The sequence below is a fragment of the Archocentrus centrarchus genome, chromosome 14 (assembly GCF_007364275.1).
Source record: "Archocentrus centrarchus isolate MPI-CPG fArcCen1 chromosome 14, fArcCen1, whole genome shotgun sequence".
Taxonomy (NCBI): Eukaryota; Metazoa; Chordata; class Actinopteri; order Cichliformes; family Cichlidae; genus Archocentrus; species Archocentrus centrarchus.
In genome coordinates, this window is record NC_044359.1 from 38200329 (window position 1) to 38223517 (window position 23189).

The 23189-nt window shown below is 42.8% G+C and overlaps 1 protein-coding gene across 1 annotated transcript; it reads left to right on the forward strand.

Moving 5' to 3' along the window:
- Positions 1–754: 754 nt before the first annotated feature.
- On the forward strand, positions 755–21413 carry LOC115791508 (single-minded homolog 2-like). Its single transcript, XM_030745587.1, has 11 exons — positions 755–779; positions 1107–1189; positions 9414–9503; positions 9717–9825; positions 13969–14054; positions 17023–17222; positions 17513–17619; positions 17899–18046; positions 18141–18291; positions 18572–18890; positions 20691–21413. Exons 1-11 carry the CDS (start codon positions 755–757, stop codon positions 21392–21394), a joined length of 2022 nt encoding a protein of 673 aa, XP_030601447.1. The 3' UTR covers positions 21395–21413.
- Positions 21414–23189: the final 1776 nt, after the last annotated feature.

Here is a 23189-nt window from a genome sequence, read left to right on the forward strand (position 1 = left end):
TATAATTCCATGTATAGTGTATAGTGTGAATTACTTATTTTTATTCTTCTTATTTATATGTGTGTGTATATATGGTTGCAGGTACAAAATACATTTCACTGTGCATTGTACTGTGTATAACTGTGCATGTGATGAATAAACACTATCTTAGAATCTGAGTGTTATCAGCACAGATTTCTATCTTTCTGAACAGCAACAACGGCAGTAATTGTAACCATGAACCAGCTCATCGTCTGAAATCTCTTTAGCCCTTCTTCACACCTGGGTAAGGCAGTAGTGCCACTGAGCCCATCCACAGCCAAAGCCATCCCATAATATATAACAATATTATGGGATGGGAAAGACACAGTACACACAGTCCACAGCTCGAACAAAAATCGACTTACTGAAATTTGCAGCTACTAAAGGCAGTCAGATTCAAAGGCGTCACTCTGAATGATATCAGAACTGTCCAGACTGGTACTTTATGTCTGATTGTTACAGCAGCATAAGATAAGAAAAATAAATGTGCCATATTTGCAAAATTTTGTTTTGTTACAGCTGTTAAATGATGTTTCTCATTATCTGGAGTTATAGCGTGTGGTATGAAAGATTTCCTACAGCTGTCTTGTGTCAGGGAAGCTGAATCTGTCTGACATGAACCTTATTCTGATTGTCTCTGGGCTTTCTGTCAAAAAATTCTAATTGCAATGTTACAATACCTTTGTTGGTATCATGCAAAATACTCAAGACCACTAGAAAAAACACTATAACCATGCAACAGATTTCCAGCAAGGAAAGTAAGCACAACCTTTGTGATATGAATCATGAGACATTACAGTGCCAGTCAAAGGTCTGACAGCATCTTTGTGAGTTCAGATATTTCCGTGTTTGCTCTGCAGTAAAATTAAGAACCAGCATCATGAGATCAGCACGACTGGGTTCAGTTGGTTTAGTTAAGGTCAGTTTAGCTCATAATTGTTCCAAATGACATTATGAAATAAATGTTTACCTTCATAAAATAAAATGAATGTGTGACGATGGCTTTGTTACAGTGATATTTCTGTGTTTTTTGCTGATGCACATGTTGCCAGTCTTTGTCTCATTGTGTCTGTCTCTCTGTGTAGGCCTGGGTGATGGATGGGGGCAACCAACAAGGTTTAGTCCTCTGGACAGCATGGCCAAGGAGCTGGGTTCCCACCTTTTACAAGTCAGTACAGGTTATAACCAACCATGTTATGGTGCTATACTATGCTGTTAATACTTTCCTCTAATCACTAATTCACCGTGTGTTGTGCCTCTGGCTTGAGTAAAGTTAGATTACTGTATGCTAGTGTATGGAGTGATTTAATATGAGCGTGATAGGAAAAAGAGCTAAATTTGGCTGCACACCAATTTGTTCGTTCATGTTGAGCAGAACAGAACGTGGGTTTAAGTGATGCTATGTATACAAGCTACATTTTTCCTTGCATCTCTGCAGTGGAAAGATAAGAATATCATATGAATTACATGATTGAGGGCTTCATAACAGAGTCAGCACATGCCTGAATTTTCAGGGGCATCCGAGGTAATCTGCTCCTGTTTACAGCAATCTTGATGGCAGGAATAAACACATGTCCTGGGAGCAGGTTTACAGTTCAAAGAATTTGTTTCTGCATTGCTTTGGCCTTTTAAAGCGATAGGTATGTGTGTCAGGTGAGGCTGTGTGGCAGGCGAAGCTGGACTCCAAGATGCACGACTCTCAGACAGAACTGAACTTAATGTGATTTATTTTGAAAATGACCGAAAATAAAACCAACAAAACTGGGGCTGGATGGGTGCCAGAACTAAACAAGAACTAAAGAGCAGGGCGGACCAGGGAAAACGCAGACAATATATACACAAAGACTAATGAGAGACCAGGCAGCAGGTGGGAAGCACAAGAGACAGGAAGTAAAACATAAGTGACAGACTGGAAACTCAATGAAAACAGAAGCTAAAAGAACTAAACCCCAAACACTGGGCACGCTGCCCGTTACAGCACTGCGTTTGTGTGTTTCGTTTTTCTTCCTATCTTTTCTTACAGTTTCATACAGTCACAGCTTATCAGTCTTGATTACATCATTTGCAAAACAGAATGTGGAAAACAGAGAAATTCAACAACAGGGTGACCTCGAAGTCTCCATTTCTATCATTGTGTAGTCTTCATCAGAGTACAGTCAGAATACAAAGTTCATGATGACACGAAACATTATAAGCTTCTGTATTTTTAATCAGTTGTGTTATTCTTCCAATCAAAGACAAATTTTCAGGGAAGTAAATGTACATAAGATATATATGTGGCATATGTCATGAATATTCCTACAATTGCCCAGATATCGAGCTGTTGGCTGCTAGACTGAGGCCATATTATTTACCAAGGGAGTTCTCCCATGTTATTATTGTGGCTGTTTACGTCCCCCCCCTCTGCCAACCCGACGTCGGCGTGTGACGTCATTCACTCAAACTCAACACCCAACTGCCCTATTACAGTTTCAGGTGCCTTCAATCATGTCACCATGGAAAAGACACTCTCAAACTTCACCCAGTATGTGAACTGTCCCACCAGAGAGGAGAGAACACTGGACCTGCTGTATGCTTTACTTGGTGAAGCTCAGCTCCCGCTATGTGCCACTGGTGAAAAGTCAGCCTGTGACCACACGGACAATTAAGAGATGGCGACACTTATGAAGCACTGCAGGACTGCTTTGAGGTGACAGACTGGCCGGCACTCTGCGAGCCTCATGGAGAGGACATCGACAGGCTCACAGAATGCATCACAGACTACATTAACTTCTGTGTGGACACCATTGCTCCTACCAGGATTGTAAAATGCTACCCAAACAACAAGCTGTGGGTAACAAAGGACATTAAAGCACTTCTCAACAATAAGAAGAAGCCTTCAGGGCTGGGCAACAGGGAGGAGGTGAGAACGATCCAGAGGAACTTAAAACAACAATTAGGGAGGCTAAAAACAATTATAGGAGGAAGCTGGAGCTGAAACTCCAGCAGAACAACATGAGGGAGGTATGGAGTGGAATAAGAACCATCACTGGCTTCAGGACCAGCAACAACAGGGGAATGGAGGGCAGTGTGGACAGGGCCAATGAGCTAAATCTGTTCTTTAACAGGTTTGACACTGCAGGCTCTGTCATCCCTCGTCCAGACAGCTCTGCTGCTGGTCTCCAGAAGTCCACTCCACCCCCACCCACCCCCACACTTCACAATAGCCTGCTTCCTTCCTGTGATGGCCCTCTTGACGTCTCCACCCCTCCCCCACCCGCCACCTCTACAGTTAGTCTGCTGACCAGGTGAGAAGACAACTTAAGAGACTCCACAAAAACAAGGCTGCAGGCCCTGACGGGGTCTCCCCCAGGGTGCTTAAAGCCTGTGCCACCCAGCTTTGTGGAGTACTGCACCATGTCTTCAATATGAGCCTGGATCTTCAGAGGGTCCCTGTGATGTGGAAGACATCTTGCATCGTTCCGGTCCCGAAGATGACGCGACCCAGTGACGTCAAGGATTACAGGCCAGTGGCACTGACTTCCCACATAATGAAGACCATGGAGAGGCTCGTCCTGGATCAGCTCCGGCCCATGGTCCAGTCATTTCTGGACCCCCTCCAGTTCGCCTACCAGCCCCGCCTGGGAGTTGAGGACGCCATTATCTACCTGCTAAACTGAGTCTACGCTCACCTGGATAAGCCGGCCAGCACTGTGAGGGTCATGTTCTTTGACTTCTCAAGTGCATTCAACACCATTCAGCCTGCTCTTCTGGGTGATAAGTTGACAGCGATGCAGGTAGATGTCCCCCTTGCGTCCTGGATTGTTGACTACCTGACTGGCAGACCACAGTATGTACGCCTGCAGCACTGTGTGTCTGACAGAGTAGAAGCCTTTTGACTGACATTTTCAACTCTTCCCTCATACAAGCAGCTGCCCCCACCTGCTTAAAGTCTGCCACCATCATCCCGGTCCCCAAGAGCTCCACAATGACCGCCTGAATGACTACAGCCAGTAGCTCTCACCCCGATAGTCATGAAGGGCTTTGAGAGACTGGTCATGGCCCACATCAAGGACACCATCGATGTCACTTGGACCCACACAGTAATGCATACTGGAAGAACTGGTCCATGGAGGACACCATCTCCTCTGTGGTTCACACCGCCCTCACCCACCTGGAGTGTAAGGTTCCTAGGTATGCTCTTGTGGACCTCTGCAACTGGGTCCTGGACTTCCTGATGAACAGGGCCGCAATCTGTGAGGATCCACAACATCCCTCTCCTGTTCAACCCTGCTCACATATGACTGCTCAGTAAAACACCCAGGATGTCATATTGTGAAGTTTGCATCGCTAACAATGATGAGTCTGCAGGCAGGAGGTGGAACACCTGGAGGGTTGATGCAGAGAGAACGATCTCTGCATCACTGTGACAAAAACAAAGGAGATGGTCGTGGACTTCAGAAGAGTCAGACTCCCCCTCCTCCCCCTGCACATTGGAGGATCTGAGATGGAAGTGGTCCCCAGGTACAGGTACTTGGGCGGTCACCTAAGTAACGACCTCACCTGGGGCGACAACACTTCCAGTCTGGTCAGGAAGGCACACCAGCACCTCTATTTCCTCAGGAGGCTGAGGTGCGCTGGACTCGAAAACTCAGTCCTCTCCTCATCCTACAGATGTGTGATGGAGAGCGTCCTGGGCTCCTGCATCACTGTGTGGCACAGAAGCTGCTCTGCAGCAGAGAAGGAAGCTCTGCAGAGGGTGGTGAAGGCTGCTTCTCCACCACCACCAACATTTACACCTCCAGATGCAGGAAAAGGGCCACCTGCATCCTGAAGGACCCCCCCCCACACACACACACACACACACACTCCGCACACGGACTTTCTGTTCCCCTCTCCTCAGGCAGGAGGCTGAGGAGCATCAAGAGCAGGACCACCAGACAGAGGAACAGCTTCTTCCCTGAAGCTGAACTGTGGTGGGGCTGTGTAGCTGCACTGCTCTCCCTCCATCAGTCCTTACACACACTCATGCTGCTGTTATTGCACAATCATCACTGCTGTGGCACCAAGTGTCACTACCTTTACTACATCTCAAACTGCTATTGTTTATTGTTTGGGCTGGCTGTAGCTCAGGAGGTAGAGCAGGTCACCTACTGATCAGAAGGTTGGTGGTTCAATTCCTGGCTACTCCAGGCTGCATGCCAATGTATCCTTGGGCAACATGCTTAACCAAGTTGCTCTCCAATGCAAGCATTGGAATGTGAGTGTTAGATAATAAAAAGCACTTTGCTTAGTTACTCATGGAAGTGCTTGTGTGAATGTAAACATGTTGTATAAGCGCTTTGAGTGCTCAGCTAGAGTAGAAAAGCTCTATAGAACTAGTCCATTTACTTCTTTAAAGGCATCAACTAGGACTCAAGGACAGAAATTTTATTCCACTGCATGTAAATGTGATGCGAATGACAAGAAAGAATCCTTGAAGTGCCACACAATAAACCCTGTTTATCTTCAGTTGTCCACAGACATGCATCAGAGGTGGCAAAAGTACTGACATTCTGTACTTAAGTAGAAGTACAAGTACTTATGTTAAAAAATACTTTAGTAAAAGTCGAAGTACTGGTTCAACTTCTCTACTAAGTAAAAGTAAAAAAGTACAGGCTCTGAAATGTACTCAAAGTAAGAAAGTAAAAGTAGTTCTTTGGAGGATGTTTCTACCTGCTATTTTTGTGTAAAGCTAACTGAACCTCATTATATATTATTGTAATAACATAAAATAATACATGAGAATACACATGTTATTCCAATCTAAATTTTAATCCTAATGAGTGCACTCAGCTTGAAACTGTTCTGTAGGACACAAACTGTTAAAGGGAATTTAAGCACAGCTCTGTTCTCTGTGTCCTCCATAGTAGAGGGTGACTGTGCCTCCACCTAAACACCAACATGAGGATACTCAGGGGTTACAGTGGGATTCAGAAGGTGGAGGAACCCTAAGATCAGCTGTAGTGGCTCTGCATGGGGAGAAGAATCACAACTTTCTATTGTAGCTGCAGTAAATGATGTTGGTGTGCAGGCTGTGATCAGCTGACCTGCTGCTGCTGCTCTGAGGTTTACTGCTCTGTGTGGATGAACTGAACTCACAAAGATGTAACCCAGTATTTCACAGCTATCTGCTGATCTCCATCCCCTACACTGACAGCATACAGGCTGTAGAAATGTTGGATTCAGTGAATGATTCTCAGCATCAGCAGCTTTGATTCAAACTCATCTCTGCTGCACTGATGTAACCTGTAACTCTGACCATGAACACAAACACTGTGCTCCAGTCCAACACAGAGCTTACTGTAAATACAGTACAACAAGCTAACCTATTTATTACACACTAAACTGCAGTATTTTCATACAATCTTTGAATTACACAAAGTCAGCATACTTCAGTTTATTTTCCAGTCCTTACCTTTAATTCTAACCTCTCTTCTTCCTCTCCTGTCCTCTTTCTCCATCTCTGAGTGAACTTCTCTCTCTTTGCTCTCCCTGAAATACAGCAGCTCTTCTTTTAGCTAGCAGACACACTGTGTGACAAACTGCACACACTTTGTGTGTTTGCTGATATTTGTTGAGCATTTAGAAACGTTGCATTTACCTGCCACACGTTACTCCCTTCATGCTCGCTCCTCTTCAGTAGCGCTAGCTAAGCTGTTTATGTGCTTACGGACTCGGTCCGGCCCGCTGTGACCCCTGATTATAGCGCTATAAATGATACATTAATTATATGGGTTTGCGTATTTAATCCCTTTGTACGAGATAAGCCCCGATGATGGAGGATATGCAGTACGATTGTCTCTTATGTGTTATTATTCCTCCGTTTAGGCTCAGATCGTTTGATGTTTGAAGGCGCACTGACCGGAAATGCAAACTTCTCTCTGACGTGTTAAAAAGTAACGAGTCTGTTTGAAAATGTAAGAAGTAGAAAGTACAGATACATGTGTAAAAATGTAGGGAGTAAAAGTAAAAAGTAGTCAGAAAAATAGATACTTAAGTAAAGTACAGATACCTAAAAAATCTACTTAAGTACAGTAACGAAGTATTTGTACTTCGTTACTTCCCACCTCTGACATGCATATTAGGTTAACTGGTAATGCCCGATGGCTGTACGCGTGAATGTGAACATGAATGCTTGTCTCTCTGTATTAGCCCTGCAACAGGCTGGTGACCTGCTGCAATTTTTATGGGAGTTTCATTTTAATAGAGAGAGACAGAATATCAACCAATAAACACATTTATAAAAGTTATAAACTGACTTTCATGTCATTGAGTGAAATAAGTATTTGATCCCTTACAACCCATCCAGAATTCCAGTCATCAGTCTGCCACATGGGCACACAGATTACAGACAATCATTCAATCAATCAATTGCAGATACTCCTGATCCCAGCTCGTTAGAGTATACAGCACATCTGTCCACAGAATCAGTTTCTTCTATTCCAACCTTTCCACCATGTCCAAGACCAAAGAGCTGTCAAAGGACATCAGGGACAGGACTGTAGACCTGCACAAGGCTGGAATGAGCTACAGCACCAACAGCAAGAAGCTTGGTGAGAAGGTGACAGCTGTTGGTGTAACTATTCAGAAATGGAAGAAATACAAAATGACCATCATTGCCCTCAATCTGGAGCTCCATGCAAGATCTTTCCTCATGTGGTGAGGATGGTCATAAGAAAGGAGGTGAAGCAGACCAAAACTACACAGGAGGAGCTTGTTAATGATCTGAAGGCAGCTGGACCACAGTCACCAAGAACAGCATTGGTAACACACTAATGGAGCTGTAATGGAGTGAAATTTTGCAGCACCTGTAAGGTGTCCCTGCTCATGAAGGCACATGTACAGGCCAGGGTTATTATTGTTAAAGAAAACAGATGAAATGACAAACTGAAACTGAAAAAACATTTTCATTAACTGAAACAAATAAAAGCAAGAATTAAAAGGAAACAATGGTGACTAACTAAAACTATATTATGAGTTTATAAAACTAACTAAAACTGAAATTATTGATAAAATGACCTCATTTTCATTATTTTATTTAAAAGCCTTGTGGATCATATGAAATCATTTTTTCCATTCTCTGAGTTTAAGCTGGGAGCGCCGCAACTGTGTGTGTGCTCACCACTCTGATCCTTAAAGTAATGGCAGCGGGCTGCTGAGAAAGCAGCAGAGTCCCATACGGAGTTTCTTTCAGTACGACAGCACAGATAGAAACGAGCGTCTGGTTGTGGATGATGAAAAATGTGCAGAACACTTCTGAGTCAGGAAAAACACCAACGTCAAAGTCCAGCTGAGAAGCGCACAACAGCCACGGAAACCCAAAGAGGGGAAAAAGTCCCAGTGAACAGCTGGTTGTTGAATAAAAATGTTCAAACGGTATCGTTTGTCAAGTTTTTATTACACAACAGTCACTCTTTAACCTGACAAACTATGAAAAAAACTAAACTAAAACTAAACATTAAACCAAAAAATAAAAACGAGCAAAAACCACTCTGGAAGCTAACTAAAATTAACTGAATTAGAGAGAAAAAAAACTAAACTAAACTAAAATCTGTAAAAAATAAAAACTGTAAAGTCCCAAACTATAATAACCCTGGTACAGGCCTGTCTTAAGTTTGTCAGTGAAAATCTAAATGATTCAAAGATGACTTGGGACAAAGTGCTGTGGTCAGATGAAACCACAGTGGAGCTCTTTGGCACCAACTCGACCTGCCGTGTGAGTCTGACCCAAAGAACACCATCCACACAGTCAAGCTCGGAGGTGGAACCTTTATGCTTTGGGGCTGTTTTTCTGTTAAGGCTACAGGATGACTTCACTGCAGTGAGGGGACGAGGACCCCTGAAGAACACTGAAGATGGGTCATGGATGGGTCTTCCAGCATGGCAGTGACCCAAAACATACCACCAAGGCAACGAAAGAGTGGCTCCATTAAGACGGCGTGAAATGGATGGTTTATATCTCCAACTTTTATCTCTCAGTTTAGCACCAGCTCTACAACCCCACTGTGTCTTCTGTAGTGTCTTCAGGATGTAACACTGGTGTATGCCATCACTGTTTCCTTTTAGTGTCACTGGAGTATTCAGTGCCATCAGATGGTTCAGTGTGTAAACAAACAAACAAAGAAAAAAGCAAGAAAAAAGGTCTATAAAGTAACAAAATAACAATTATTAGTAATTTGGAATAAATGAGTGATTTAAAAATAGTAAAAACCCAACAAAGACCTGCTGCAACAGGCTGCCACTGAGCACGGCTCCATGTCACATTAATGTTACAGGGATATTATCATTATAACATTATAGAAATGAAGATCATCATCATCATCATCATCACTTTGCTTAATAGTAACTACTTTGTTGCTCTTCTCCAACAGACTCTAGATGGTTTTGTGTTTGTTGTTGCATCAGATGGCAAAATCATGTACATTTCAGAAACTGCATCAGTTCACCTCGGTCTGTCCCAGGTAAGACCCTCAGCACTCTCTCTGTGGATTAGTTTAAGTTTACATGTTCTAAACAATTTGAAGACAAATATATAAGTAAAATAGAAGCATGTGACATGTAACAATTGAAATTTCACCACCTTTAGTACATGGCAACACTCTTTTGTTTCTATATCAGTTGAATGTATTTATTGTGTAATTGATCACTACATGCTGGAAATGTGTGTGCTGCAGGTGGAGCTAACAGGAAACAGTATATTTGAGTACATCCACCCGTCAGACCACGATGAGATGACAGCAGTGCTGGGTCTCCGCCAGGCCCCACACCATCACTTTTTGCCTGGTACTCAGACTATTTGTCTCCATTGTGAAGTCTCAAACAGTTGTAGTTGATGTTTTACTCCTGAAGTAAATAACAATTCAGATCCTGTTACGCCACATTTAATAATATGATGTAAACTGTTAGGATCTAACATATATAAAACAACATAAACATCTATAGTATCTGCCTACAGAATTCAGTCCCTAGTGTTCAGCTTGGGACTTTTTTTTTAAGCCTGTCATGTCTGGCACTGTTTGCAAGCAGAATTGTGATCTGAATGCACTGTTGTGCCAAACATATTTATTCTTCCAAGATAAGCTCTATAGAGTCTCTATAAGCTTTTTGTGTTAATATTTGTGTTTTTGTTTTGTTTGTTTGTTTGTTTGTTTGTTTGTTTGTTTTATTTATTTGTGTACATATACATTTAATTCCAGTTGACAGGCTGAGGAGAAAAAAAAAAGGGGAGAGAGAGAAAGGGGAGAAAACAGAAAAAGAGGACAGAGCAGCACTAAATTAACCAAAACAATTCAAATGCTACAACTGCAAAAAAAAACAGAAAAAAGACAACATACCAAAACAGAACAAGCAATACCTGGAAAAATAACTATGTGGAAAAGGCACAACAAAATGAAGCATGGTTGTATAAGAACAACAATTTTGTTATGCTGTGATTGCGTTAGTGTCTGTGTCATGGAACGCACTTACCAACGAGGGCAGAAAGCCGCCGCTCCGCCCACAAGGAGCCAGAGGCAGGCAGAGAAGGACCCAGGAAACCTGAGCCATCCGCAGCCCATCAAGAGCCACGAAAACCCACGGCCACACATTCCAGCGACAACCGCATACCCACCCCAGCAGAGGGGAGAGGGAGGTCCCAGATGGAGCCCCCCAGTCGAGGAGCAAGGGTCCCAGGGAATTCGAGGCATCAGGAAACCGGCCCCCCCAGAGGCCAGCCCCCCCGTGCAGGCCGGCAGCAGGGCCCAGGTGCCCAAGAACCGCCCGACATACCGCAGAGCCCCCCCCCCCATGCCGGCGGAGAAGCCCCAGCTTGGGACTTCTTGCAATCCAGAGAATATAATTTGAAAGAAAAGGCTTCTCTGGATTTATTGAGCTGCTGCATCACAGCTGTGAACTCAGTACCTTTGCACTCAGTCTGTTTAGGTCTGCATGTGTCCTGTGCTTCCAGGATTAAAAATAGGCCCATATTTGTAGCTGTTGTCCTCATTAGACTAATGTATGTTTCTACATGCAGGCAGCGGTGGTGTGGTGGTTAGCACTGCTGCCTCACAGTTAGAATAACATGTAGAAGGCCTGGGTTTGATTCCACCTTGGCCCGCTCTCTCTGTGTGGAGTTTGCATGTTCTTCCTGTGTCTGTGTGGGTTTCTTCCCACAGACATGCAGCTACTGGGGTTATGTTAATTGGTCACTCTAAATTTGCCCATAGTGTGAATGGTTAGCCCTGTGACAGGCTGGTGACGTGTTGCCCTGGGATGGACTCCAACAACACACACATCTCAACTGTACTTAATAAAAGCAAAAGACTGTTGGAGGTAAATCCATCTTCTGCTGCTTATCTGGCCCTGGGTCACAGGGCAGCAGCCTAAGCAGAGAAGCTCAGACCTTCCTCTACCCGACCACCTCCTCCAGCTCAGGGGAACACCAAGGCATTCCCAGGCCAGCCAAGAGATGTAATCTGAGCGTGCCCCAGGTGTACCACAGAGCCTCCTCCTCCTTCCCAGTAGGATATGCTGGAACACCTCCTTTCAGTGTAGTGGCTCCACTCTGAGTCCCTCCTGAATCACTGAACTCCTCACAGAGACGCGAGCCACCCTTTGACGAAAGCTCATTTCCACTTGTATCCCTGATCTCACCCTTTCTGTCACTGCCCAGAGCTTGTGACAGTACGTATATACAGTAGCACTTTTCTACTGTACTTGAACACTCAAACCACTTTCTTACTACAAGCCTCATTCACACATTCATAGAAGCACATTTATAACCTAACATTCACACACTCATAATCCAGTGGATGAACTGAGCGCAACTTGAGGTTAAGTATCTTGCTCAAGGGTATTTCGACGTACAGACTAGAGGAGCCTCTCCAGCTTCAGGGACTGAACCACTTTATTAGGCACCCTAGTAAAGCGGTCAATTTACTGGTAGATCAACAGCTTTGTTTTTACACTCAGCTCTCTCTTCAAGTCAGTGGACCAGGACAGAGTCCGCATCACTGTAGTCTTACATAAATGCAGGGTTAGGCCAATATTTGTGGATAATATAGACAATCCTGTTTAAAAAGTTTTGGGTGGTTAATGAAAGATGTAAAATTGTCCACAAATGGAACATCTCTATTCCGTCCATCCATTCGCTTCCACTCATCCTGTTCAGGGTTGCGGGGGGGCTGGAGCCTATCCCAGCTGTCATAGGGCGAGAGGCAGGGTACACCCTGAACAGGTCGCCAGCCTGTCGCAGGGCCAACACAGAGAGACAAACAACCTTTCACGCTCTCATTCACACCTATGGGCAATTTAGAGTAGCCAATTAACCTAACATTCAGTAAGTGCATGTCTTTGGACTGTGGGAGGAAACCCACGCAAGCACGGGGAGAACATGCAAACTCCACACAGAGAGAGGGAGAGGCCTGGGCCAAGGTGGAATCGAACCAAGATCTTTCAGATGTTATTCTAACTGTGAGGCAGCAGTGCTAACCACTGCACCACCGTGCTGCCCCCACGTCGCTATTCCAGTAGCCCTTATATCAAGTATGAAGCTGGCGAAAACGGTTGAACTTCACACCACCAAAACAAGGGGCAGGAGCTTAACCAGTCAATGAAGGGTCAGAAGATGGTCCATTTGGACTCAATGTCCCCAGCCTCCCTCAGAATGCTCTTCTGCTGGCCTTACGCCCAGCGTAGCCTGACTATATGTTTGGGCTTGCCAGGCCTATCCAGAACCCTTAGTCGGAGGAAGGGCAACTGTAGCCCAAAATCTTACTCCCTTTAAAGGTTTTTGAATTAAATACTATTATTATTCAGGAGCCTTGCTGGTGTGCGGACCCCTTTTTTATTCCCCATCCAGCATCCTTCGCTGCCACCTGATCCAACTCACCACCAGGTGATCAGTTGACGGCTCAGCTTCCCTCTTCACCAGACTGTCCAGAACACATGGCCACAGATCTGATGATAAGATTACAAAATTGATCATTGACCTGTGACCTAGGGTGTCCTGGTGCCACGTATGCTCATGAACACCTTTATATTCATGGTGTTTGTTATGGACAAACTGTGATTTGTACAGAAGTCCAATAACAATACATACTCAGGTTCAGATATGGCAGGCCGCTCCTCCCAGTCACGCCCCTCCAGGTCTCACTGTGCAGCCAGCAGTGTTGGAGATCTTGTTAAAGTTGATGATGAACACAGAAAAGTATGGACAGATTTTGATCCACCATGCAATACCATTTGGAAAGCATCTGATTGGCAACTGATTAATTTTTCAGCATGAAAATGACCGAAGACACTGCCAATGCAGTAAAAGCATAACTGGATAGAAAAACACACAGTGAAACACTATTAGTTATGCAGTGGACTCCCCGGATCCCTGACTTCAATATTATTGAAGCAGTGTGGGATCATCTTGACAGAGAATGAAACAAAAGCCAGCCAACATCCACTTTAGAAGTGATTCAAGGAGCCTGAAGAACCATTCCTGAGGACTACTTCAAGAATTTACAGGACAGCTGCTTAAGAAGCCCAAGAGTTTAGGCTGTGTTGAAGAATAAAGCTGGTCATATCAAATATTGACTTTATAATTTTACAAACTCTGTTGCCTTATATACTGTACTACATACTATTCCCTTATGTTTGCATATGGTTCAATAAATTGCTCTCTCTATTTCTCATTTTCTAACAAAATATAAATGAGTGGTGGTTCTGTACTCCTAAAACCAGGACCTAAAACCTAAATACTGATGGATTAACATTTCTCAAGGAGCTTTTTGGGGTGTGGACCTCCTCCTTTTTCACTCAGTTTTGCTTGGATCCAGCACCCTGGTTAATTTTTTTGGATGTGTGTGTTTCTCTTTTATAAAATAACCTAATGAAACATAATGTAAACCAATGTGCATAACGCCTCTGAAATGTGTGTTTTTGTGTGTTTTTGGACAGAGTATGAAATTGAGCGTTCTTTCTTCTTGAGGATGAAATGTGTTCTTGCCAAACGAAATGCAGGGCTGACATGTGGAGGATATAAGGTACATGAAGTTAGTTAATTACAAGCCTGCCAACAAAAACAGCAAAGTTCAATGGGTGTTTTCTTCCTGCCCTGGTTACTTTGTGACTCAGAAATCATTCTCACTTTTCCTATTGAGAATCTTCCAGTCCTTTATTAAGGGATGTTTTTTTTGACCAAAAACAAAGACCGCTTCCATTGTAATAGCTTTAATGATCAATCAAATGATGTATGTTTAACCTTTGTAGAAACAGCTTTTTAGTGTTCAGTAACAGTTATTTAATTGTAGAATTAAATAACTGTTATTGAACATGTAAAAGGCGTTTAAGTATCTGGATAACGACACATTCTTTATGTAATTTTGCCTTTGTAAACCAGCACAAATCAAACTATCCTGATGTGACTGAAACACTGACTTCCAGCTTTAACTTTAGGGGTTTAACAAAAAGTACTCCATTAACTGTTTAGGAATTAAGTCCATTTTTATACATAGTCCCCCTATTTCAGAGGCTCAAAAGTAACAGGAGAAAATCACATACACTACACTGCCAAAAGTGTTCACTCATCTGCCTTCACACACATGAACCTGAGTAACATCCATCCTTAATCCAGAGGGTTTAATATGATGTGGGCCCACCCTCTGCAGCTAGAACAGCTTCAGCTCTTCTGGGAAGGCTTTCCACAGGTTTAGGAGGGTTTATGGGAATTTCTGACCATTCTTCCAGAAGCACATCTGTGAGGTCAGACACTGGGATTCACTGAGCTCCTGAGAGCGACCCATTCTTTCACTGATGTTTGTAGCAGCAGTCTGCATGCACAGGTGCTGGTTTATACACCTGTGGAAATGACTGGAACACCTGAACTCAGTGATCTGGATGGTGAGTGAATACTTTGGGCAGTATAACATATTATCATACTTAAACTTAAGGATTGCTCTTAATACTTGAAAATCTTTTGCAGTCCATTACTGCCTGAAGCCAAGAACCCGTGGACATCACAAAAGGATTTTTTTTGTTGTTGTTAAATTAACACCTTTCAGAGTTGATTTCTACACTTGAGATACTGTGCTCCTCAGTAGTTATCTTAAAAGGGACACCATTAGTGCATCTGTTGCATACAGTGGGGGAAATTATTATTATTTTCATCCTCTGCTAAATTTGTCTCAAATTTTTATGGTAGTTTCAGTTTAATGGTGAGAAACAGAATATAAACTAAAAATCCAGAAAAAACATATTACATAAAAGTTATAAATTGATTTGCATGGCATTGAATGAAATAAGTATTTGACCCCCAAACAAAACATGACTCAGTACTTGGTGGAGAAGCCTCAGCAGGGATTTGTGCCCACCGCTCTTTACAGGAATTCTCTCGATCCTTCAGGCTTCTTGGCTGCAGCTTGGCAACTTAAAGCTTCAGCTCCCTCCACAGATTTTCCATAGGACTGGGGTCTGGCTAGACCATGACCTTAATGTTCTTCTTCTTTAGCCTCTCCTTTGCTGCCTTGGTGGTATGTTTTGGGTCATTGTTATGCTGGAAGTCCCATCCAGACTCCTCTTCAGTGTTCTGGCTGAAGGAAGGAGGTTTTCATCCAGTGGCGATCATACACCTTGCAGGTGCGGCAAGATTTCAATTCATTACAGTGTAGTGTGCTACCAATGGTGTTCAATTCAATTTTATTTATATAGCACCAAATCACAACAAACAGTCGCCTCAAGGTGCTTTAAATTGTAAAGACCCTCCAATAATACAGAGAAAACCCAACAGTCAAAACGACCCCCTATGAGCAGCACTTGGTGACAGTGGGAAGGAAAAACTCCCTTTAACAGGAAGAAACCTCCAGCAGAACCAGGCTCAGGGAGGGGGGGTCATCTGCTGAGGGGGGAGAGAGACAGGACAAAAGACAGAAGACGGGTTTTGGTGACTGGTGTCCCAACTGCTTCAGATCATTAACCTGCTCCTTCTTTAGGTCTGTAGTTCTGGCCTTATTTACCTCCTTTCTTATGATCATTCTCACTACACGAGGCAAGATCTTGCATGGAGCTCCATCCTGAGAGCGATGATGGTCATTTTGTATTTCTTCCAGTTCTGAATAGTTACACCAACAGCTGTCACCTTGGTCTTGTAGCCCAGTCCAGCTTTGTGCAGGTCTACAATCTCGTGCCCTGCTGTCCTTTGAAAGCTCTTTGGTGTTGGCCATGGTGGTGGAGAGGTTGGAAGAGAGGAGAACGAGTCTGTGGACGGGTGTGCTTATAAATGATAAATGGACTGGTTCTTATATAGCAATTTTTACTCTACATGAGCACTCAAAGTGCTTTATAGGGCATGTCTCATTCACCCATTCACACACATTCACACAAGCATGCAGACTGGACCAGCCAGGGACTGAACCACCAGCCTTCCAGTTAGTAGATGGCCTGCTTTAACTCCTCAGCACACACCCCAAAATACACATAACAAAGTGACTGATTGATCATAATCTGTGTGCCACATGGGCACGCAGCCAATCTGTGGGAGCAAAATGGGTTTTAGGGAATCAAATACTTATTTTACTCAATGACATGCAAATCAGTTCATAACTTCTATGTAATGTGTTTTTTTCTGGATTTTTGGTTGATATTGTGTTTCCATTTAAATGAAACTACTATTAAACATCAGAGACAGTTCATGTCTTTGTAAGTGAGAAAACTTACAAATTCAGCAGGAGATCAAATAATTATTTCCCATACTGTACATCATCACTAGAGACCAGATGATGTGCCACGTTATCCACCTGAAATGCACCCATGTGCTAAAGCTGCATCTTACAGTGGACTCTGGGCGACTGTGGTTTGAACACCATGATTTGTTCAATAATAGTTGAATTAATTTAGTTCTATAAAAGTTCTATCAGAAAATGTTTTATAGGTAATAATTTGTGCCTTGATTGGACACAGTGGAAAATGCCAGGCTCCTGTTTGAATAGACATCAGTGTCATACTGTTATTTCCCAGGTCATCCACTGCAGCGGCTACCTGAAAGTGCGTCAGTACATGATGGACATGGCGCTCTATGAATCATGTTATCAGACTGTGGGCCTGGTGGCAGTTGGACACTCCCTGCCCCCCAGTGGTATCACTGAGATCAAACTCCACAGCAACATGTTCATGTTCCGGGCCAGCCTGGACCTCAAACTCATCTTTTTGGACATGAGGTAGGAGAGATGCTGGGTTGAGTAGGTTGGTAGATAAAGGAAACCCATGAGACTCTGTCACCTGTTAAAATATAAAATCATAGAAATCATCAAAATAAATGATCAAAGTAAGGATAAACTCAGGTATGAGACACTACTCAAGTAAATGAATTTTAGGTTTGAAGCACAAGTTCCATATAAAATAGCTATTTTAAAACATGTGTATGATGTTAAGTGAACATTATGATCCAGTTTAGAACTTGGACGCTCAAATCAGCCCTGACCTGTCCTCCTTTCCTTTCTGGAGTCAGAGTGGCAGAGCTGACAGGCTACGAGCCTCAGGACCTGATAGACAAGACTCTTTACCACCACGTTCATGCCTGTGACGTGTTCCACCTACGCTATGCTCATCACTTACGTAAGTAGACTACATTTTCAGTGAGACTTACAAGGGAGGATTGGGTGACTTATGTGGACAACATTTGGGAAGAACTGATGATATTATCTTTGATTTATATTTCACAGCTTGTTTAATTTTGGGTGTGTTTGCCCCATGAATGTAAATGGAATCACTCTCTTATGACATCAGTGTTTTTGTGCATAGTTAGTGACAAATGAATAATAGCACTAAATTAAAAAAAAACTAAAGGTGATTGAAGAGGAGATTTGATCAGCTTTCTCTTTGTGTTTACTGCAGTACTGGTGAAGGGTCAGGTCACCACTAAATATTACCGCTTGCTATCAAAACATGGAGGTTGGGTGTGGCTGCAAAGTTACGCCACCATCGTCCACAACAGCCGTTCATCCAGACCTCACTGTATCGTCAGTGTGAACTATGTCCTCACGTGAGTCCCTCTGTAACTCTCCAGGTAAAACCTCCATTAAACAGTTCAAACGTGCACAGTACATGCTTCTCTTCTCTTTTCTTTTTGCACTCAGTGACATTGAATGCAAGGAACTGCAGTTATCTGAAGAGCAGAGACAAGCCACTAAATCTGGTCTCAGTCTCACTTCTCAGGACCACTGCAGACAGCTCAGAACCAAAGCAGTCAAAATGAAGACCAAATTAAGAGAAGCTCCCTATCTCGAGGTAGGACCTCCACTTGACTGTCTGAGGATCAGTATTGCAGAGAAATCTAGAAATAAATGGAAGGTTTTTTTTCACAGAACAAAGACTGTTGATTTTATGGCTTTAACTGGAATGATTACAGTCACTAGAAATTACATCAGACCATTTCTGACTTTGTGAGGATCCAGTGGGAACAAGATTTAATCTAATAATTCCCTAAAATGTCTTGTGATGAACACAGAAATCAAAGTGTTATTGTGAGGTAGTAATCTTCTCTGTTGTACTTTTCTATGAACACCAGCAGGCCGCTCGCCTCTTCCAGCCGGACTTCTCATGCTGCTCTTCACAAAAGGGGGTGTGGAAAGACAGATCCCTGTACCCAGTAACCCCTTGCAAGGAGAAGAGCTCCAGCTTGAGACCGGAAGGAGCTCAGGTGTCCTGCAGCCCCGCTTACAGTCTGACTCTCCACTACCCCACCCAGCAGCACCTGAACGTTCAGAGCCAGCTGCCCAGCTCAGTTCCCTCCTCTCAGCTGTCTCAACAAATCATTGGCTCCCTGCATAGCAAAGGAGCTGATGGATGGAGCATCAGCAGCTCCACAGCATCCAACAAATACAGAGGTTGAGTTTTTATTTCATCTGTAGTTTTCGCTTGCTGTGACTAAATCTTCAGATTTCATACACTGCATATTTGTTTTTGCTTTTAACTACATCTGACCATTTTTCACCTTTACTTCAGTCACTATCCAAGTGCGGTGAGCTGACCTGCCTCTGTGCAAGGTTAAAATGTAAAGCAGATTAGAGGTTTTGGAGGAAAATCATCTTCTTTGGTGGCAGTAGCCTGGGGCCTGTGCTGCATACTTATGAGTATAAGTGACCAGTAAGGTCAGCTCGATAACACCAACCTCAAACACAGACAGGTGGCAGCAGAAAGGTATGAAGATGATCAAGCCATAATATAAAAATATGAAGAAGTTAAATATATACTACAGGCTAAAAGCAACACCACTATTGAAGCCAAAGCAGCTGTGTGTGTGTGTGTGTGTGTGTGTGTGTGTGTGTGTGTGTGTGTGTGTGTGTGTGTGTGTGTGTGTGTGTGTGTGTGTGTGTGTGTGTGTGTGTGGGAGGAAACATGTATGAATGTTGTGTGCTATATAAAATTGACTTATCAATATCATACAGGACATTAGAGGCCTAACAGTGAGCAAAGACCAAATGGAAACTCATTTGAAACTGTAAGCAGGCTTATGCTTTACATAAGCTCAGCATTATATCACAATTTTAAGCCTGTAACAGATCCCAGTGTTTCAGAACTGCTTGCAGCAAACAGGAAAAGTCAGGAATGAGGTCGCTGCTAAGAATTTTTCTTTCTTTATAAGATTAAAAAAAAAGGACTTTCTTTTTTTATGTTAGCAATATAGCATAGCTACAATTTTACACTAAACTCCTCAGATATTGTTCAGATTTTAGGGTAATTTACATACATATGAATGATTCAGGAATCATTTACACTTCTATACAGCAGAAATACTGCTGATAGAAACTATGGTTATGGCAGTAGACATGCAATGATAAGCAGTGATTTACCAGCAGTCGTTTGCATTCGTTTAATTTTTCAGATTATCATATCCTCAAACAGAAATTTAACAGTTACATTTAAAATCAACCACATATCCAGCTACAGGCTGTGGGAGGACTGGAGACTGAAGACACAATTATAATGATCAAAAATTATGTTAATGGAAAAAAAAATCCCCTCAGTGATCAGGTGGAAGTCCAAATGAATCCAAGATCATTTTGTGGTTATAAATCTTTTTCTTCCCTTAATCCAAAATGTCTTTGGTGACGTTTGTAAACTCATGGAGTGTGTGTGTGTGTGTGTGTGTGTGTGTGTGTGTGTGTGTGTGTGTGTGTGTGTGTGTGTGTGTGTGTGTGTGGGTGTGTGTGACTGACACATTCACAGTGCCACTGTCTGCAGTCTCTGCTCTTTTCTCTGTCGTAGCATCATCCTGGGACCACAGCCTGAAACAATATCCTGCTGATTCAACTCTCAGTTTCTCAATACATTTAGAGTGCTGTTGCACCCTGCATTGTTACAGTGTTACCATTCACACCAACAACAAAGCCTTGCAGCTAACACTGTCCACATCATTCACATTCACTGCTTGGAAGAATGCCCCCTAAAGCTTAGTCTGCAGAAGTGAATGCTGGTTCAGTATGCACAGCAGCCCTGAGCAGAAAGGAAAATATGTTTTTTGTGGATAAAGCATGGTTGGATTCATTGAGAGGCTGCCTGACACTCTGACACCTGATGAAAAACAGTTAGCTGAACACTAAGGTCCTGATGCTGCCTCATTCAGCAGGTAAAAGAGTTCTGATGTTGAGTATGAGCCAGCTTCTGAATATTTCTTCTCTTATTAGGGTCTGCACTGGCAGCTGACCGTAGGTACCCCGATGATTGTCCCAGTGACATGAACACTCTTTCGAACAGCAGGCTGAAGGAAGAACTCTATGAACATTGCACACTCGTCCATAGCAAAGTTTGTCCACACCTCCAGCCCCATCCCACAAAGGAGAGTAAATCTTTAAGCGAGGATGTGCAACATAATGCAAAAGGTGATCGGGCCCCGGCTTGCCCTCTGCTCAGCAGCCTGGTTCTGGGTAAAGGTGAACAGGGGAGCTTGTTGCATGGCATAGGCCAGTCTCTCCCCATGCAGATAGTTCTAGAGCAGAGGAAGAGGCTCTGTATGACGGAGACCCCTTACAGCCACCTGGCTCCAGAATATCAACAACCTGCTCATGACTACCAGCGCTTTGGAGCTACCACCAAGCCACAGTCCAGATCCGCTGACGACTTGAGATTGCTGACAGGTACAGAGCCTGGGGTGGGACTCCCCCCCCAAGTTCCATATGTGTCTTTGAACTTTCATCAAGTCTTGGGCAGACACGGTCCTATTAAGGCCTCCCCTTTTGCCTCACTGAGCCATATATCAGATGACCATGGTTACCAAGGTAAAGAGGTGGCCCCTAACAGCCGGAGCCCCAGCTCCAGCTCATCTCCCGAAAGCCACAGAGAGACCCCACATTACATCGGCACGTCTGTCATCATCACAAATGAGAGGTGACCTGAAACGGCTGCTCTGCAGGCTGTAGCTGTGTCTGCAGACAGCGCTGAGAGCTTTCTTTCTTCCATAATTTCTATCATGTAAAAAGGTCAACATCAGCGCAGGTTCACAGCATAAGCAGCTTTCACAAGTGGTTTCTTTGTGCTTATTATCCAACCTTAACCCAAACTTAGATTAAAAAGATTAAAATAAAAGGTAACAGCAGGAATCTGGAATAATGTCTGAGTCATGTGATCAGATTGTTTGAAATGAAAACAACGCAACGCAGCTCATTTTTACACCAAAAACAGTTGCGCTGCAGTCCAGCTTAATTATATGTTGGCCTTCATGTTCTCATGTTTTCATGTTTTCATGTTCTCATGTTTTCATGTTCTCATGTTCTCATGTTTTCATGTTTTCATGTTCTCATGTTTTCATGTTCTCATGTTTTCATGTTCTCATGTTCTCATGTTTTCATGTTTTCATATTTTCATGTTCTCATGTTCTTGTTTTCATGTTTTCATGTTCTCATGTTCTCATGTTTTCATGTTTTCATGTTTTCATGTTCTCATGTTTTCATGTTCTCATGTTTTCATGTTCTCATATTCTCATATTCTCATGTTTTCATGTTCTCATGTTTTCATGTTCTCATGTTCTCATGTTGTCATGTTCTCATGTTTTCATGTTTTCATGTTCTCATGTTTTCATGTTCTCATGTTCTCATGTTTTCATGTTCTCATGTTCTTGTTTTCATGTTCTCATGTTTTCATGTTCTCATGTTCTCATGTTTTCATGTTCTCATGTTCTCATGTTCTCATGTTTTCATGTTCTCATGTTTTCATGTTTTCATGTTCTCATGTTCTTGTTTTCATGTTCTCATGTTTTCATGTTCTCATGTTTTCATGTTCTCATGTTCTTGTTTTCATGTTCTCATGTTTTCATGTTCTCATGTTTTCATGTTTTCATGTTCTCATGTTCTCATGTTCTCATGTTTTCATGTTCTCATGTTTTCATGTTCTCATGTTCTCATGTTCTCATGTTTTCATGTTTTCATGTTCCCATGTTCTCATGTGCAGCGTACATGCTATCAGATTGGCGAAGGTTCATTGTTTAGGCTGCCTCTGTTTTATCTATGCTGTGCTATCTGGGCCACCATTAATATTTAATATCACAAGTTGTGAATGTTCATATATGTATTGCATAACTGAAATTATTAACATTCTCAAAATATGATAAGACAGCCACCAACAGAGGCTGAAACACTACTGGCACTCAAATATGTGACAAATTTGAGCATCAGTAACTTTATTTGTACTTTATTTTATTAATACTTGTCTGGCTACACACACACACACACACACACACACACACACACACACACACACACACACACACACACACACACACACAGTAAATGGTGGCTTGTTTCTGCTTGGGTTTTATGTTCATAAGTCTAATTGTGTATTCTTCTGGTTATGATAACACTGCATTCTATTCTATAACTAATTAAAGAGCAAACCAAAGTCTTTATTAAACAGTGGCCAAAAAGAAAGACAGAGTTGAACGTGGCTGACACTACAGGATTATGAGCATTTCAGTGTTTAGCATTTTAACTCCAAATATTGTGTTTCTGATGCATTGCACTATTATATTTTAAATAAACAATAATTGTGTTGAACGCCAAGCTGTAATAAACCAGGGTTTAGGTGTAAGGTGACAGTTCATCACAAGGACAGTGAGTGAACACTTCCTGCATGTTGTTAAATTCAGACCAAAGTGCTGCATTGTTAACCTGCTTTATATCACAATCTGCAAC